Here is a 15108-nt window from a genome sequence, read left to right on the forward strand (position 1 = left end):
TGGCGGGGGGGGTTGTGGAAGTGTGTGTGGTGCAGATGTCACCCCCCACCAGCCCGGCACTCCAGTCTCGGCCCCGGCTATTATCTCATTGATTTCCTCCTCTCCTCTCCTCAATTCCCTCCATTTCTCCTCCAACATTCCTTTCCATTAGGGGAGCGATATTGCAGTGCCATGACACTGACAACAGCCAGGGCTCAGAGTGAGAGTGGAGTGGGGGGGGAAGGGAGGAGAACAGGAGAAAAGAAGGAAGAGAGGTGAAAGACAGAAAGAAAAGGCAGTGAAAGTGAAGAATGTCTTCCATCCAGTCCAGACTGGGAATGGTTTATTTTGTGTCCTTCCAGACAAGCACAGAGCTGAAGCACAGAGCTGTCTATGGGCACACACAGTGACACACAGATACATATACAGTGACACACACACACACACACACACACACACACACAGTGACACACAGCGCACCGTGATGTAAAACTGCATTATAAGGGTGAGGTAGGGAAACTGTGTCTGATTGGATCAGGTCTCTGTGCTTTAAGCACTTGGACTGGATCACTTAGATATTAATGAACAACAAACGAGCACGATGGGTCGAATGGCCTCCTCTCGTTTGTAAACTTTCTTATGTTCTTCTTATGAACATAAGAACATAACACAGTGTCCAATTGAATGGAGCCCATTCGCCCCAATGTACTCGTTTAGTGTCCATTAATAACTGAGTGATCCAAGGATCCTATCCATTAGGAACAAAAATGTAAACAAATTACACACATATCTGTTTGTATTGGTGGGGATGTGTACCCAGAGGTGCTGAATGTGTGACAGTGTTGCCGTTTCCTCTCCATGTCTCTGTCAGGACTCTGCTCCAGAGCCGGCTGAGAGCCCCCCAGGACCGCCCCCTCCCGCAGCGACCCTGGAGAGGCAGGGGCATGCGCTGGATCGGGGGGGCGCTGTACAGAGTCTCCGCCAACAAGCTGTGCAAGACCCCCGCCCTTCCCAGCCCCAGCGGCACCCGGCACCGAGCAGGCACTGTGTCATACAGAGGTGTGTGAATCTGTGTGAGCTCTTGTGTTTCTCCATCTGTGTTAGTGTACGTATGTGTGTGTGTGTTTCTGTTTGACACTGTGTATATGCGTGTGCGGCGCTGGCATCATGTGTATTCAAACTCGGCAGCTGATGGCTGGGGCCGGGGGGGCAGCACAGGCCAATTGCACCTATCTGAAATAATAAAGGTGTCATCTGTCAGTTCAGCGGCCGAGGCTCAGCTCCCCGAGCGGGCAGATTAAACGGGCCGAGGCCCGGCCGCGCCGAGCAGCACCTGAATTAGAGCAGCGCGGCCCGTGACCGGCGTGCTGATGGCCCCGGGGTCTGGTGGTCAGCAATGTGGCACGGCAGCCGTCTCTCAGGGCTCACAGTGAGCAGTTTGAGGGTTCTGGCCAATCACTCGCTCTTCACAGCCTGGTTTACAGACAGAACCCCGCTGATTCAGTTTCTATCAGAACCACAGAAGAACACGGGACACAGAGGTGTGTCTTCTGCAGCGCAGCGAGCATTTCATCGGCCAGACCCTGACCTGGACCTGACCTGAATGCTCTTGGTGTTCTATGACGCTGGCCTCAGCAACACTCCTTAAGCAGGACAGCTAGACACACACACACACACACACACACACACACAGAGACACAGACACACAAACACACACAGACACACACACACACACACACACACACACACAGCCCTTGCTCTGATTGCCTGGGGGTCGGGACCGGGGTGAGCACAGCCTTTATTATTGCTGTGGCAGTAAAGCAATCTCACTCCCCTCCCTCTGCCTTTCATTTCAGCCTCTCTGTGAGCGGGGGGGGGGGCTGATGGTTGGAATTAAAGCCAATAACTTGTTACAGGACTAAACCCCCCCCCCCACACACACACACACACACACACACACACACACGCACACGTGCTACATACAGCGCTGTGCACAGGAGGAACGCGGCGCTCTGGGACCCTCACGCACTTTGTTTGAAGTCTCATTGGGACGGTATTTGTCCGTCAGTGGTGGATCGGTGGTTCTGACTCCACAGGTCCAGTCAGGTCTCTGCTCCTTCAGCCCAGCCGCACTGACCCACTGCTGACCCCTTGAGTCAAGTCTATCAGGACTCCGTCACTCAGGCAGCTCTCCGAGCCGCTAACAGAGTGCACACAGTCTCACACAGAACCCCCCGCCCCCTCCAGCCATCCCAGAGGCAGCGGCTCGACTCCCTTTAAATCAGTGCTCTATTAGACAGCAGTAAAACTGTGTCAGGGCCTCGGCGGAGTTGTCATCTGGCCAGATGTTGGCGATGGGAGAGCACTGGGGCTGTGAGGGACAGATAGCAGACGAACCCCCCCCTGCCGCCAGGGAGGAACAGATAGAAACTGACGGACTGACAACTCTATCTCCCCCGCTGAACAATCACGCCTCACTCCATCACCCTGCTACACTGAACTCCCTCCCTCTCTCTCTGACTCAGCCTTTCTCTCTCACTGTCTCCGGCGTCTCTTCTGAATGTGGAGAGGTTTTTATTTGTGTGTTTCCAAAGTACAGTTCGCCTCCCGACTGAGACGCACACTTTTCCGGCTCCACAGCCCCAGAGCAGAGCCCCGTTTATTCCAGGGCTGATCCAAATGGGCTACAGATACACAGATCAGTCCCAGAAGACACGGTGACCAAGTGTTTTAAAGCACAGTCTGGCCATCAGGACTTGATTGACAGACTCTCCCCGCCTGTCTCTCTCTCTCTCTCTCTCTCTCTCTCTCTCTCTCTCAGGAAAGTGGGCGTATCCTCACTGCAGCCCCGTCCCCGCCTCCCCCACCAGCCTCTCTCGCACCTCCAGCAGCCGACACGTCGCCAGGTGAGACAGCGGGGGGTTCTGGGGGTTTTCTGTCACTGGATCTGATCATTGGCTGTGGCCTGCTGCAGGGGCAGTGGGAGTGCTTGTGCATGTGTGGTGCATGAGTGGGTGTGGGTGTGAGTGAATGTACGTGTGTGCAAGTGTCAGTGGGTGTGTGAGTGGGTGTGGGTGTTTGTGTGCTTTTCTGGGTGAACGAGTGCCTGGCTGTGAGTGTGTCAGTGTGTGTGTGCTCAAGTGAGAGTGACTGTGAGAGACTGTTTGATTGTGCGAGAATGCTTGTGTGTGTGTGAGTACGAGTATGTTACTCGTGGGTATTTTTCTCCTCTCCGTGCTGCTCACCACTGTCTCCCCATCCCCCTGTCCCTCCTCCAGCCGGGCGGTGCAGCGCAGTCTGGCGATCATCCGGCAGGCGAGGCAGAGGCGGCTCCAGGGCCGGGGCTACTGCATGTACTACAACCGCTTTGGCAAGTGCAACCGCGGCCAGAGCTGCCCCTTCACCCACGACCCGGACAAGGTGGCCGTCTGCACCAGGTCAGCATCGAATAATGCACAATCATACACAATCATAATGATAAAAATACACAATAAACATAATAAAACACAAGGAAGATGATAATACACAATAAGATCTGACATGAACATATCTCATTCACACACACACACACACACTGACACTCATACACTGACTCACACACACACACACGCACTCACACACTGACTCATACACACACACACTCATACATTGACACACACTCACACGCGCACACACACTGACACACACACACTCATACACTGACTCACACACACACTCACACACTGACACACGCACACACATGCACACACACACACACACACAGACATTATTCTGCTATTAATTACTGCGCTCTCCCAGTTAATTACAACCCATTAATCGGTCACAATGAGACCCCCTGGGGAGCAGCGTTGTCGCGGGCAGCACTGTCTGGAACCAGCCTGGAATTAATGAAGAACCTGCCCCCCCACGACACACACACACACACACACACACAGCACCCGAGAGGAGGAGGAGGGGAATACTCAGACTTGTCTCTCTCTCCCCTTCCCTCTGTGTGTGTGTGTCTCTGTCTGTCTGTCTGTCTGTCTGTCTGTCTGTCTGTGTGTGTGTGTGTCTGTGTCTGTGTGTGTGTGTGTAGGTTCCTGAGGGGCACCTGTAAACAGACTGATGGCACTTGTCCCTTCTCTCACAAGGTGTCCAAAGAAAAGGTGAGCATAACTCTGCCTCTGACCCCCTGAGGGACACGCAGCGCAGTGACCCGTCTCACCTCTCTGCAAAGTGACTGTTACAGAGGGATTGTTGAGCGTGTGACATGTTTCTAACCCTGGCCATCTGAGAACCGAAGTGTGGACGCCTGTAGGTCCACGTCAGGAGTGTTGGAGCTGCTCACAAACGCACCAAACCCACACTAAGAGTCAGAAGAGCGCAGAGAGGCCCTCCTGAGCGAGGCACCCCCGTGTCCTGGCACATGTCCCATGGGCGGCAGGTGTCTCCTCGCAGGCCCACGCCGGGCCACTGGCCAGCCGCGCCGCCCCACCCAGCCCGGCGCTGCACCTGTGCGCGTTGTCACATTCCCCCACGCGGCGGATCGGGTGTCCGTCTGTCCGTCTGTCTCACAGCAGGCGCTGCCCCCCCCACCCCCTCCAGACCTAATTTAGCCCCTCTGCGCCGTCACATGTTCGCCCTGCAGGGCGGGGTCAGTGGGAGAGAGCTGGGGGTATTTGATCACAATCCTTCACTGCAGGGGGGACCGCGGAGACCTGGGGCAACCTGAAACACTACCCCCCCAGAGCACAGCCAATCCCCTGCCCCCCCCACCATCCTGCGCATAAACACATTGGTATCGGCAGCACAGTGCCTGGCTAAGTGTTTCTGTAGCAGGTAATTGGGTTCATATGATATTCCAGCTGGGTGCCCACCCTACCCTGTCCACATATATAATGTGTGTGTGTATAATATATGTACACAGATGTATATAACAAAAACACAATCAAACAAGCTAACGAGCAGCGCTGCACTGGGGAAATCCAATTACCAATGTAATTATGTTCTTAATTAGCACAGAGCGATGCTGGAGAGACTGAGACCTCGACTTAATATGCAGAGAGCAGGTCTTATCTGTGACCCTGCGTCCACAGCCGGCTCTCACTCAAAGAGGCACTGACACACACACACAAACACACACGCACACACTGTCACACACACTGACACACACGCACACACACGGACACACACACACTGACACACACACACGCACACAGACACACATGCATACACACAGTCACACACTGACACACATACACACTCGCGCACACACTGTCACACACACACACTGACACACACACAGACACATATGCACACACACACTGACACACGCACAATGACACACACACACTGACACACACACACAGTCAGTGGCTCTCTGGTCTGTCTCCGTGTCCCTCTCCTGTCCTCTGACCCTCTCTCTCTGCCGCTCTGTTTCTCTCCCAGATGCCCGTCTGCTCGTACTTCCTGAAGGGAATCTGCAACAACAGTAGCTGCCCCTACAGCCACGTCTACGTGTCCCGCAAGGCCGCCGTGTGCCAGGACTTCGTCAGGGGGTACTGCCCGCTGGGAGAGAAGGTATCGCCCGCCGCCCCGTTTCACAGGCCCAGCGGGTCGTATCGGTACTCCTTCAGGGACAATAATCTAAAATGTGCCTCCATGTCTGTCTGGGGTGACAGGTACTCACCCTGAGAGTCACGCCCCACACCACACACACTGTCAGACAAGAGAGAAGTGTGCTCTGGTGGCACTGTGGAGGACGCAGCTGGGGTGTGATTTAGGACAGGACAGCAGTGTGTGTGTCTGTTTGTAAGAGAGAGTGTCTGTGTGTGTGTGTGTGTGTTTGTAAGAGTGTGTGTGTGTGTTTGTAAGAGAGAGTGTGTGTCTGTGTGTGTGTTTGTAAGAGAGTGTGTCTGTATGTGTGTTTGTAAGAGTGTGTGTGTGTTTATAAGAGAGTGTGTGTTTGTAGAGAGTGTGTCTGTGTGTGTTTGTAAGAGTGTGTGTGTGTGTGTGTATGTGTAAGTGTGTGTGTGTGTGTTTGTAAGAGTGTGTGTGTGTGTTTGTGTGTGTATTTGTAAGTGCGTGTGTGTGTTTGTAAGAGTAACGTGTGTGTGTGTTTGTGTGTGTATTTGTAAGTGTGTGTGTGTGTGTTTGTAAGAGTAACGTGTGTGTATGTGTGAGTGTGTGTGTGTGTGTGTGTGTTTGTATGAGAGTGTGTGTGTGTCTGTCTGTGTGTGTATGTAAGACTGTGTGTGTGAGTGTGTCTGTCTGTGTGTGTGGGTGAGTGTGTATGTAAGAGTGTGTGTGTGTTTGTGTTTGTAAGAGAGAGAGTGTGTGTGTGTCTGTCTGTGTCAGACTCCGGTCCCGGGGGGGGGACAGTGCTGTCTGTGATTGGTTCCCACAGCAGCTGTCACTCAGTCAAGTCACTGTGTTCAGCGTCAGTCACCCTGATCACATGTTCTTGTCCCGGCTGAGCAGTGGATGTGCGTAGCTGCGCTTGGGACTGCGTCGCCACAGAGCGTCCGACTTATCGGTTCATTAGACCAATCAGAGAGCAACGTGGCTAACTGAGCTCGGGTGTCCCTTGTGGGGCTGTAAATACCCTGAAACCCCTGTGGACGAGGCGGGCGCAGCTCGGGGCGTTTGATCCGCTCTGTTCCCACACGCGGCTCCGCGCTCGGTCACTCGCCCTGCGCCGGAGACCAGCGACAGCCACATGTTGTTTGTGTGTTTTCATGGTTTCCTTAGTCTTTCTCTCCCTCGCTTCCTCTCCTCCTCTTTCTGTGCATTCCCACACTTGTCAGGGTACATTTAAATATACCAGCTGAAATGAGAATATATAAAAGAAGAGAGATTAATATTTATTCTATTAGTGAAAGTGCTTAGTCTGTAATTTTTGGTGTGCCACAAAAGCACTCTCCCTGATATGATGGATAGCAGCCTGTAATTATATATGGGGAAAAACGCTGATCCAGGCAGTCTGCGCAGGGAGCACGAATACCAGCCAGCAGCTCACGGGTTAACTCTCCCCTCAGTAATGTAAAATGTGCTGATGCTCCCGTTTATACCGAGCAGAAAGGGCCCTAATGGGCTCCGGAGTTACCCATCCTTCCTGAACCAGGAGGAGAATCTGTAACTTGGCCTGGTAGGAGGATCTGCCCTCTCCCTTTGTGACGCCCTTGTGCCACATCAGTGCCAGATCAGCGCCGGATCAGTGCCGGGCCCCCGCGGGACACACACCGCGCTGCTGCGCCTCCCTCAGTACATACCTGCACATACAGAGAGATCTAGTGCATAGAGGGATGGATTCAGGGACTTTGAATGATGAGTTTGATGGCGCCAGGGAACGCCCTGGCATCGACACCCCTGAGCCAGCAGGTCCGGCATAACTGTGTGGCAGCACAGCGCCCCTCTGTGTTAATCTGCTGCGGGTTTGACACAGTGAGCTCAATCTCCTGAGTGTCTGGTGTGTGTCCAGTGTCTGGTTTGTGCCAGCTGTACCCAGTGTCTGGTGTGTGACCTGTCTGTGCCCAGTGTCTGGTCTGTGCCCTGTCAGTGTCCAGTTTCTGGTTTGTGCCCAGTGTCTGGTCTGTGCCCTGTCAGTGTCCAGTTTCTGGTTTGTGCCCAGTGTCTGGTCTGTGCCCTGTCAGTGTCCAGTTTCTGGTTTGTGCCCAGTGTCTGGTCTGTGCCCTGTCAGTGCCAGATCTGACATGTCAACAACGCTGGGCGGCAGCCTTGCGGGGAGGTTGGCATTCGCGCAGCTGGCACTCCCCTGTACAGCAGCACCGTGTCTTGACTACCTGATTCAGCGGGTTGCCTGTCGGACCATTGTTCAGCCCTGCGCTGCTCCTGCTGGACAGGCGCTGCCTCCATTACTCTAATCACGCTGTCAGTTAGACACTTAACTGACATTGTTTTAAAGTCCTTTACAGCTGATGGGGAAAAATAAGATTAATTTGATTCCAGGTGCCAAGCTTGTCTGCTAATTAATTAGCCAATTAGACCAATTAAGTAATTGGCAGCTGTCTTGGAAACAACAGGAAGAACTGTGCATCCTTCCAGGAGGTGTGAGAGGCCGGGTCTCGGGGGGCGGTGGGCCGTGTCCTGCAGGGGTCCGTGACCTTTCACACGGACACGTGTCGTATGTTTAATATACACAGGCCGGGTATTCACTCATATATTTACATCATAAATCTGACCCGCCTTTTATTTGTTTAGTTTTGTTTGTTTTCTTGTTTATCTATGTATGTATGTATCTGTTAGTTTGTTTGATTTATTCATTTATTTATTTAGGTATTAATCCATCCATCCAATTAATGATTGTAATGACTGGCTCATGTGGGCGTGATGTAGCCGCCCTCACTGGCGTTACAGACGCAGGGAACAGACAGACGCACTAAATTGAGGCATCATGGGACTGGAGCGCTGGTGGTTCTGGGCCCGGCCCGGTCTGCCTGTCTGGTGCTGCAGCCCCCTTGTCCCACAAGTGTGAGGGCTTGTTTGTGTGTGTTTGTGCAGCCGTGACTCCTCCTGCAGTAACACTATCCCTCTCTTCACGGGTCAGCCTGCTCCCCCCCGCTGTATAATTAGCTCCTCTGACAGGTGGAAGAGATTGAATCTCCTGAAGAATGAGGCTGAGGACTGAGAGCAGGTCTGACACACACACACACACTGAGACACACACACTGACACACACACTCACAGGCACACACTGACACGCACACACACACACACTGACACACTGAGACACACAAACACACACTGACACACACACTCACAGGCACACACTGACGCACACACACACACACTGACACACACACACTGACACACACACTCACAGGCACACACTGACACACACACTCACAGGCACACACTGACGCACACACACACACACACACACACACACACACTCACAGGCACACACTTGACACACACACTGACGCACACACACACACTCACAGGCACACACTTGACACACACACTGAGACACACACACTCACAGGCACACACTGACACACACACACTGACACACACACACTCACAGGCACACACTGACACACACACTCACAGGCACACACTGACGCACACACACACACACACTGACACACACTGACACACACACACTCACAGGCACACACGCACACACACACACTAACACATTTATTTTAAAAAGACCATCAGATTTATTTAAAGTTAAAAACCAAACCATGATTTGAGCATTCTGAGTGGGGTGACCAGTGTGTCAGTGGGGTGACCAGTCTCTCTGTGTTGACCAGTCTGAGTGGGGTGAACCGTACTGTGTGTTTTTCAGTGCAAGAAGAAGCACACCCTGCTGTGTCCAGACTTCTCCAAGAGCGGTGTCTGCCCCCGCGGCGCCAAGTGCAAGCTGCAGCACCGCCAGCGCACCAAGCGGGCCGGACCCAGCACCACGGGAGGAGTGGGCAAGAGAGCCCGGCCCGAGGAGGCCCAGGACAGGTGAGCTCCAGCAACAGTGAGGCCCCCCCACAGCCCAGCCCAGCAGTCCTGTAGAGCAGGTCTATAGGGACAGCCCCATGGTCACGGAGGACTGACCTGGAAACTAATCTTCTAACCAAGCAAATCCTGTGACCAGAGATGTCAGAACCCTGTGTAGGTCTGTAATCTGCCCTGCGGAGCCGTCCGCACAGCCCAGGGGCTGCTGGGAGTTCTTCTGCACAGAGAACAACGCAGAGAGTGTTGAAGAGGATTGTGTTGTCTTTAGTGAGAGACCGCGGGAAAGAGGTTTTATTGGCTTTCACATCACGCTGGCTTCTAAGGGGTTAAATTGCAAGTGATTTTTTAATTATTTGTCTTCACTCTGAAGGGTGTATAAATTACTCTGGCTCTGAAGGGTGGGGGCTGCACACGTCACGCTGACTCCACTCTCTCTTGCCATGTCCCGTACAGCGCCGCTCCGGCCATCGCCCCCAGTGCTGAGCCGGAGCCGGGGGCCGCCGCGTTGGGTCCTGAGAAGATGCCGTCCTTCATCTCCCTGCGCTCGTCGCCGGGGGGGGCAGAGGGCAGCGGTGAGCCGGAGGTGCCGGGGGAGGAGGGGGCGGAGGTCACAGGTATGACCCGGTCCAGCCTTTCCACACTATAAATGTTGTCCCTGACAGTGTGTGAGCACTAGGCCACGCTCACTCCATCTCCCTCTCTCTCTCACTCTCTCACTCTTGTCTCACCGTATTTCCATAATTCATGCTGGGGCCAGTTCACACCACCGCTAATTAAATTAGAAAGACCCCTCTCCACTGTCTGCTGCAGGAGGGTGTTGGGAAGCTGTCTCTCTCTCTCCTCTCTCTCTCTCTCCCCCTCTTCCCTCCCTCCCCCTCTCCCTCGCTCTCGCTCTGGAGAGAGGGAACAGATGTTTGCCGCTCAGTGGATGGATGTTTAGGGGTTTGTAAACGGCTGCAGCCCGCCTTGTTTAGGAGAGGAAGGAGGGTTTTATGGGCCGCAAACGACCCGTTCTGTAAACACTTTACGGCTCTCTGCTCACTCGAGCGGCGATTAAACCGCGGCAACTCGGCAGGAAAGCAAATTTGCCACCATACGCCCATCATTTTATTGTCATATTTCACGGTCGTAACGTTAATGGGAGATGCTCGGTGCAGGGTTTTAACGGCTCCGCTGAACACGCTTAACACTCGAGTGCGCTTCGAGCTGGGGGGGTTGTTGTGTGCTGGAGGAGGAGGAGGTGGGGGTGGGGGTGGGGTCTGTGTTGATGCAGAGGCGTGGGGACGAGAGTTTGTGGGTAATTGATGTCTTTGGTCCCCCTCTTCCCCCTGCCTGGATTGTTTCTGTTTTTGTTTGTTTTCTGTCAGCCTGGGGAGCCACTCGGGCCCTGAGAGCCAAATCAGTGGCACTCACTCTGAGAGGGAGAGGGAGAGGGAAGGAAGGAAGGAAGGCTGGCGCAGGGGAGGAGTGGGAGTGGAAGGTGTGGGAATTTCTAGTATTGATCAGAAATTCTATTGAACTTATCCCAGTTAATGCATTTTGGCTCATTTAGTTTTGAGACACAGACAGAAAGGCAGAGACAGAGACGCACGCTGGTCCTGACTGGCCGCCAGGGGTTCCATGTACCAGTTTTCCCAAGCTGCCCCATGTTCACATGTTAGTGTCCGATAGGTTAGTTTACTTTCATTCCCGTCGCAGGCCGAGTCACCATGCAGCACATGAAGCCGGTGTCTGTGTGAAGCCGAATGACTACCGCGCTGTGAGACTGCAGGTGTGTGGAGCTAGCAATGACAGACACAGCGCTTGCGAGACTCTGACAGATTGAAATGCTCGGCTTAGAAACAGAAAACAATTGCAATAGTGGGCAGGGCAGTTCTTCATACACACAAACAAAAATAACACCACACCATCTCAGAGGATGAAAACCTTAAGCGTCTGTGATGGAGCTTTGTGTCCTGACTGAGTCTTGTCAGCACAGGGAGATGGTCCTTGAAAAAGACATAAATTACGCAGAGTTGAAAGTAGATTTGTGTTTTATTGTCTGGGCTGGGGAGCCAGTGGAAATCTCTGGGAGCTCCGTTTATCTCTTCAGAAACGGGGATCTACAGCACGCATGCACACACACGCACACACACACACACAGACACTTTGACACACACATGCATATACACTCATCTCATTGAAATATACATATATATATGTAATGACGTGTTTCATTGCGTATGTTGCAACCCTGGGGTGTGAGAGCTGAAAACAGTGTCTCTGCCCTGGGTCTGGGAGCCCTCGGGCCCCTGAGAGTCACACCGGACTGGGGTCCCAGACAAAAGCATGCTGAGACCCATCAGAGGAGATCTGGAACACATAGATATTGTGACTCGTTAAACCCAGCTCAGTTAAGCAGTTAATGATTTGGATCAAACTAAACCCATAAACCCTGCAGGTTTACACACTGACGGCCGTGAGACCTAATATCCGACCCTCAGTGTCACAGACAGCCGGCTCCTCCCACACTTGTTCTTCCTGTAATTGCTCCCTCGTTGACCCTGCGGACCCCTCCATCCGTCTGCTGCTGTTGAGTCCGTGTCGTCCGCTTAATAATCATTACGGCCGCGGTGCCGGGGGGGCGTCTCTGAGGGGCTGACAGGCTGACGGATAGGAGATTAGCGCTCAGTCTCGCTCAGTTCAACTGGGCTTTATTGGCACGACCGTCAGGAGCAGAATTGACAGAGCAGTGAACATCATAATAAACACGGGTGAGCACGGGGGAGGGGAGTGTGTATGTATGTATGTATATATATATATACACTCACCTAAAGGATTATTAGGAACACCTGTTCAATTTCTCATTAATGCAATTATCTAACCAACCAATCACATGGCAGTTGCTTCAATGCATTTAGGGGTGTGGTCCTGGTCAAGACAATCTCCTGAACTCCAAACTGAATGTCTGAATGGGAAAGAAAGGTGATTTAAGCAATTTTGAGCGTGGCATGGTTGTTGGTGCCAGACGGGCCGGTCTGAGTATTTCACAATCTGCTCAGTTACTGGGATTTTCACACACAACCATTTCTAGGGTTTACAAAGAATGGTGTGAAAAGGGAAAAACATCCAGTATGCGGCAGTCCTGTGGGCGAAAATGCCTTGTTGATGCTAGAGGTCAGAGGAGAATGGGCCGACTGATTCAAGCTGATAGAAGAGCAACTTTGACTGAAATAACCACTCGTTACAACCAAGGTATGCAGCAAAGCATTTGTGAAGCCACAACACGTACAACCTTGAGGCGGATGGGCTACAACAGCAGAAGACCCCACCGGGTACCACTCATCTCCACTACAAATAGGAAAAAGAGGCTACAATTTGCACAAGCTCACCAAAATTGGACAGTTGAAGACTGGAAAAATGTTGCCTGGTCTGATGAGTCTCGATTTCTGTTGAGACATTCAGATGGTCGAGTCAGAATTTGGTGTAAACAGAATGAGAACATGGATCCATCATGCCTTGTTACCACTGTGCAGGCTGGTGGTGGTGGTGTAATGGTGTGGGGGATGTTTTCTTGGCACACTTTAGGCCCCTTAGTGCCAATTGGGCATCGTTTAAATGCCACGGCCTACCTGAGCATTGTTTCTGACCATGTCCATCCCTTTATGACCACCATGTACCCATCCTCTGATGGCTACTTCCAGCAGGATAATGCACCATGTCACAAAGGTCGAATCATTTCAAATTGGTTTCTTGAACATGACAATGAGTTCACTGTACTAAACTGGCCCCCACAGTCACCAGATCTCAACCCAATAGAGCATCTTTGGGATGTGGTGGAACGGGAGCTTCGTGCCCTGGATGTGCATCCCACAAATCTCCATCAACTGCAAGATGCTATCCTATCAATATGGGCCAACATTTCTAAAGAATGCTTTCAGCACCTTGTTGAATCAATGCCACGTAGAATTAAGGCAGTTCTGAAGGCGAAAGGGGGTCAAACACAGTATTAGTATGGTGTTCCTAATAATCCTTTAGGTGAGTGTATATACAGCATGGAAATCAGTAGGGATGATCACTGCAGACAGGGGAGCGACTAGAAGTGAAATGAATAATACATGACTGAATCGAAAAGAGAATATTTACAGAAAAATGTATACAGTAGGAATTACATGATATAAGAATAGAATGTACCTCTCAATTCAAAATGAGCTTTATTGGCATCACAGGTTTACACAGGTGCCAAAGCACACAGACACAGACAGACTCTCTGCTGGAGCTGACCCCTCCTCCCTCTCTCCCTCCCTCCCTGTCACTATCTCTCTCCCTCTCCTCCCTCTTTAGCACGATGGGCCTCCTCTCGTTTGTAAACGTTTGTAAACTTTCTCCCTCCCTCCGTCTCTCTCTGCTGTAGCTGCCTCCTCCTCCCTCCTTGGTCGCTGTCTTGCTGCTTTGTCTTCCTCCTCCAGCTCTGTTCCTCTTCTCCCTCTCTCCGTCTCCCTGTCCGTCTGTAGTGCCGTCCTTCATCTCCCTGCGCTCGTCGCCGGGGGGGGCAGAGGGCAGCGGTGAGCCACCCTGCCCGTCTGTCTGTCTGCCTCTCTGTCTGTCTGCCTCCCTGCCCGTCTGTCTGTCTCTCTGCCTCCCTGCCCGTCTGTCTGCCTTTCTTTCTTTTTCTTTCTTTCTCTCAGTCTTCCCCTCTCTCATCTTTTCCCTCTTGTTCAGACTGGATATTGAGCACAGAGGGGTTTGATTGATGTATTCACTCATATTTCTTTGAGAGAACGTCCTCCGGGCTGCACTGTTTCTTCTCCAGGTGACTAACTGTGCATCCGTCTCCTTCTTCCTTGGCCTGCGCCGGTTCTAGAGAAGAGGCTCCAGATCAAGCCCAGGTTCTAGAGGGTCTCGAAGTCCTCCGGCCTCAGGAGCGGCCCTCACCGGCCGGGCACTGCCGTTTAACTGTCCAGGACTCTATTTTAACGCATCAGGGCCACCAGACTGGTAGAATAAAGCCCTTATTTAACCCCTTCTGTACAATCTATAGCAGAGAAATAAATCAATTCTGCACAAAGGAAAGAATAAAGTTCATTATTTTATTGCACACCATGTCTGTGTTGAATTTGTGTTGTGTGTGTGTGTTAGTGTGTGTAGGTGTCTGTCTGTCTGTGTCTGTGTCTGTCAGAGTCAGGGGGACACTAGTTAGAGAACCAATGGCAAACTGTGATCACAACTTGTCAAATGTGCAGATGATACTAAAATAGGTGGCTCAGCAGATACAATCTCGGCAGCACAGACTATTCAAAGGGACTTAGATAATATTCAGTTGTGGGCCGACACCTGGCAGATGAAATTCAATGTGGACAAGTGCAAGGTATTACATGCAGGTAACAGAAATGTCCACTATAATTACACTGTGGGAGGAATAGAACTAGATGAAGTAACGCATGAGAAAGACCTAGGAGTCTATGTGGACTCCTCACTTTCTCCATCCAAACAATGTGGGGAAACAATAAAAAAGGCAAACAGAATCCAAGTCTTCACAATCATGAAAGACATCGAGCACATCAAACCAGAGGAGCTTTTCCAGATCAGCAGGGACACACGCACCCGGGGACACAAATGGAAATTGGGCTTCAAGGCATTCAAGACAGAAAACAGGAGACACTTCTTCACACAGAGAGGCGTCACAATCTGAAC

General features: G+C 52.0%; 1 protein-coding gene across 1 annotated transcript in view; it reads left to right on the forward strand.

The window, feature by feature from the left end:
• zc3h3 (zinc finger CCCH-type containing 3) overlaps positions 1 to 14512 on the forward strand; it is a 62467-nt gene extending 47955 nt beyond the window's left edge. Inside the window, exons 5-12 of the mRNA XM_066716142.1 lie at positions 851 to 1038; positions 2801 to 2885; positions 3258 to 3416; positions 4058 to 4127; positions 5410 to 5541; positions 9275 to 9438; positions 9889 to 10049; positions 14279 to 14512. Coding sequence (XP_066572239.1) covers positions 851 to 1038; positions 2801 to 2885; positions 3258 to 3416; positions 4058 to 4127; positions 5410 to 5541; positions 9275 to 9438; positions 9889 to 10049; positions 14279 to 14310 — 991 coding nt within the window. The 3' untranslated portion in view covers positions 14311 to 14512. The remainder of the gene's footprint in view (positions 1 to 850; positions 1039 to 2800; positions 2886 to 3257; positions 3417 to 4057; positions 4128 to 5409; positions 5542 to 9274; positions 9439 to 9888; positions 10050 to 14278) is intronic.
• The last annotated feature ends 596 nt before the right edge of the window (positions 14513 to 15108 follow it).

This window comes from Amia ocellicauda, chromosome 2 (assembly GCF_036373705.1).
Source record: "Amia ocellicauda isolate fAmiCal2 chromosome 2, fAmiCal2.hap1, whole genome shotgun sequence".
NCBI lineage: Eukaryota > Metazoa > Chordata > Actinopteri > Amiiformes > Amiidae > Amia > Amia ocellicauda.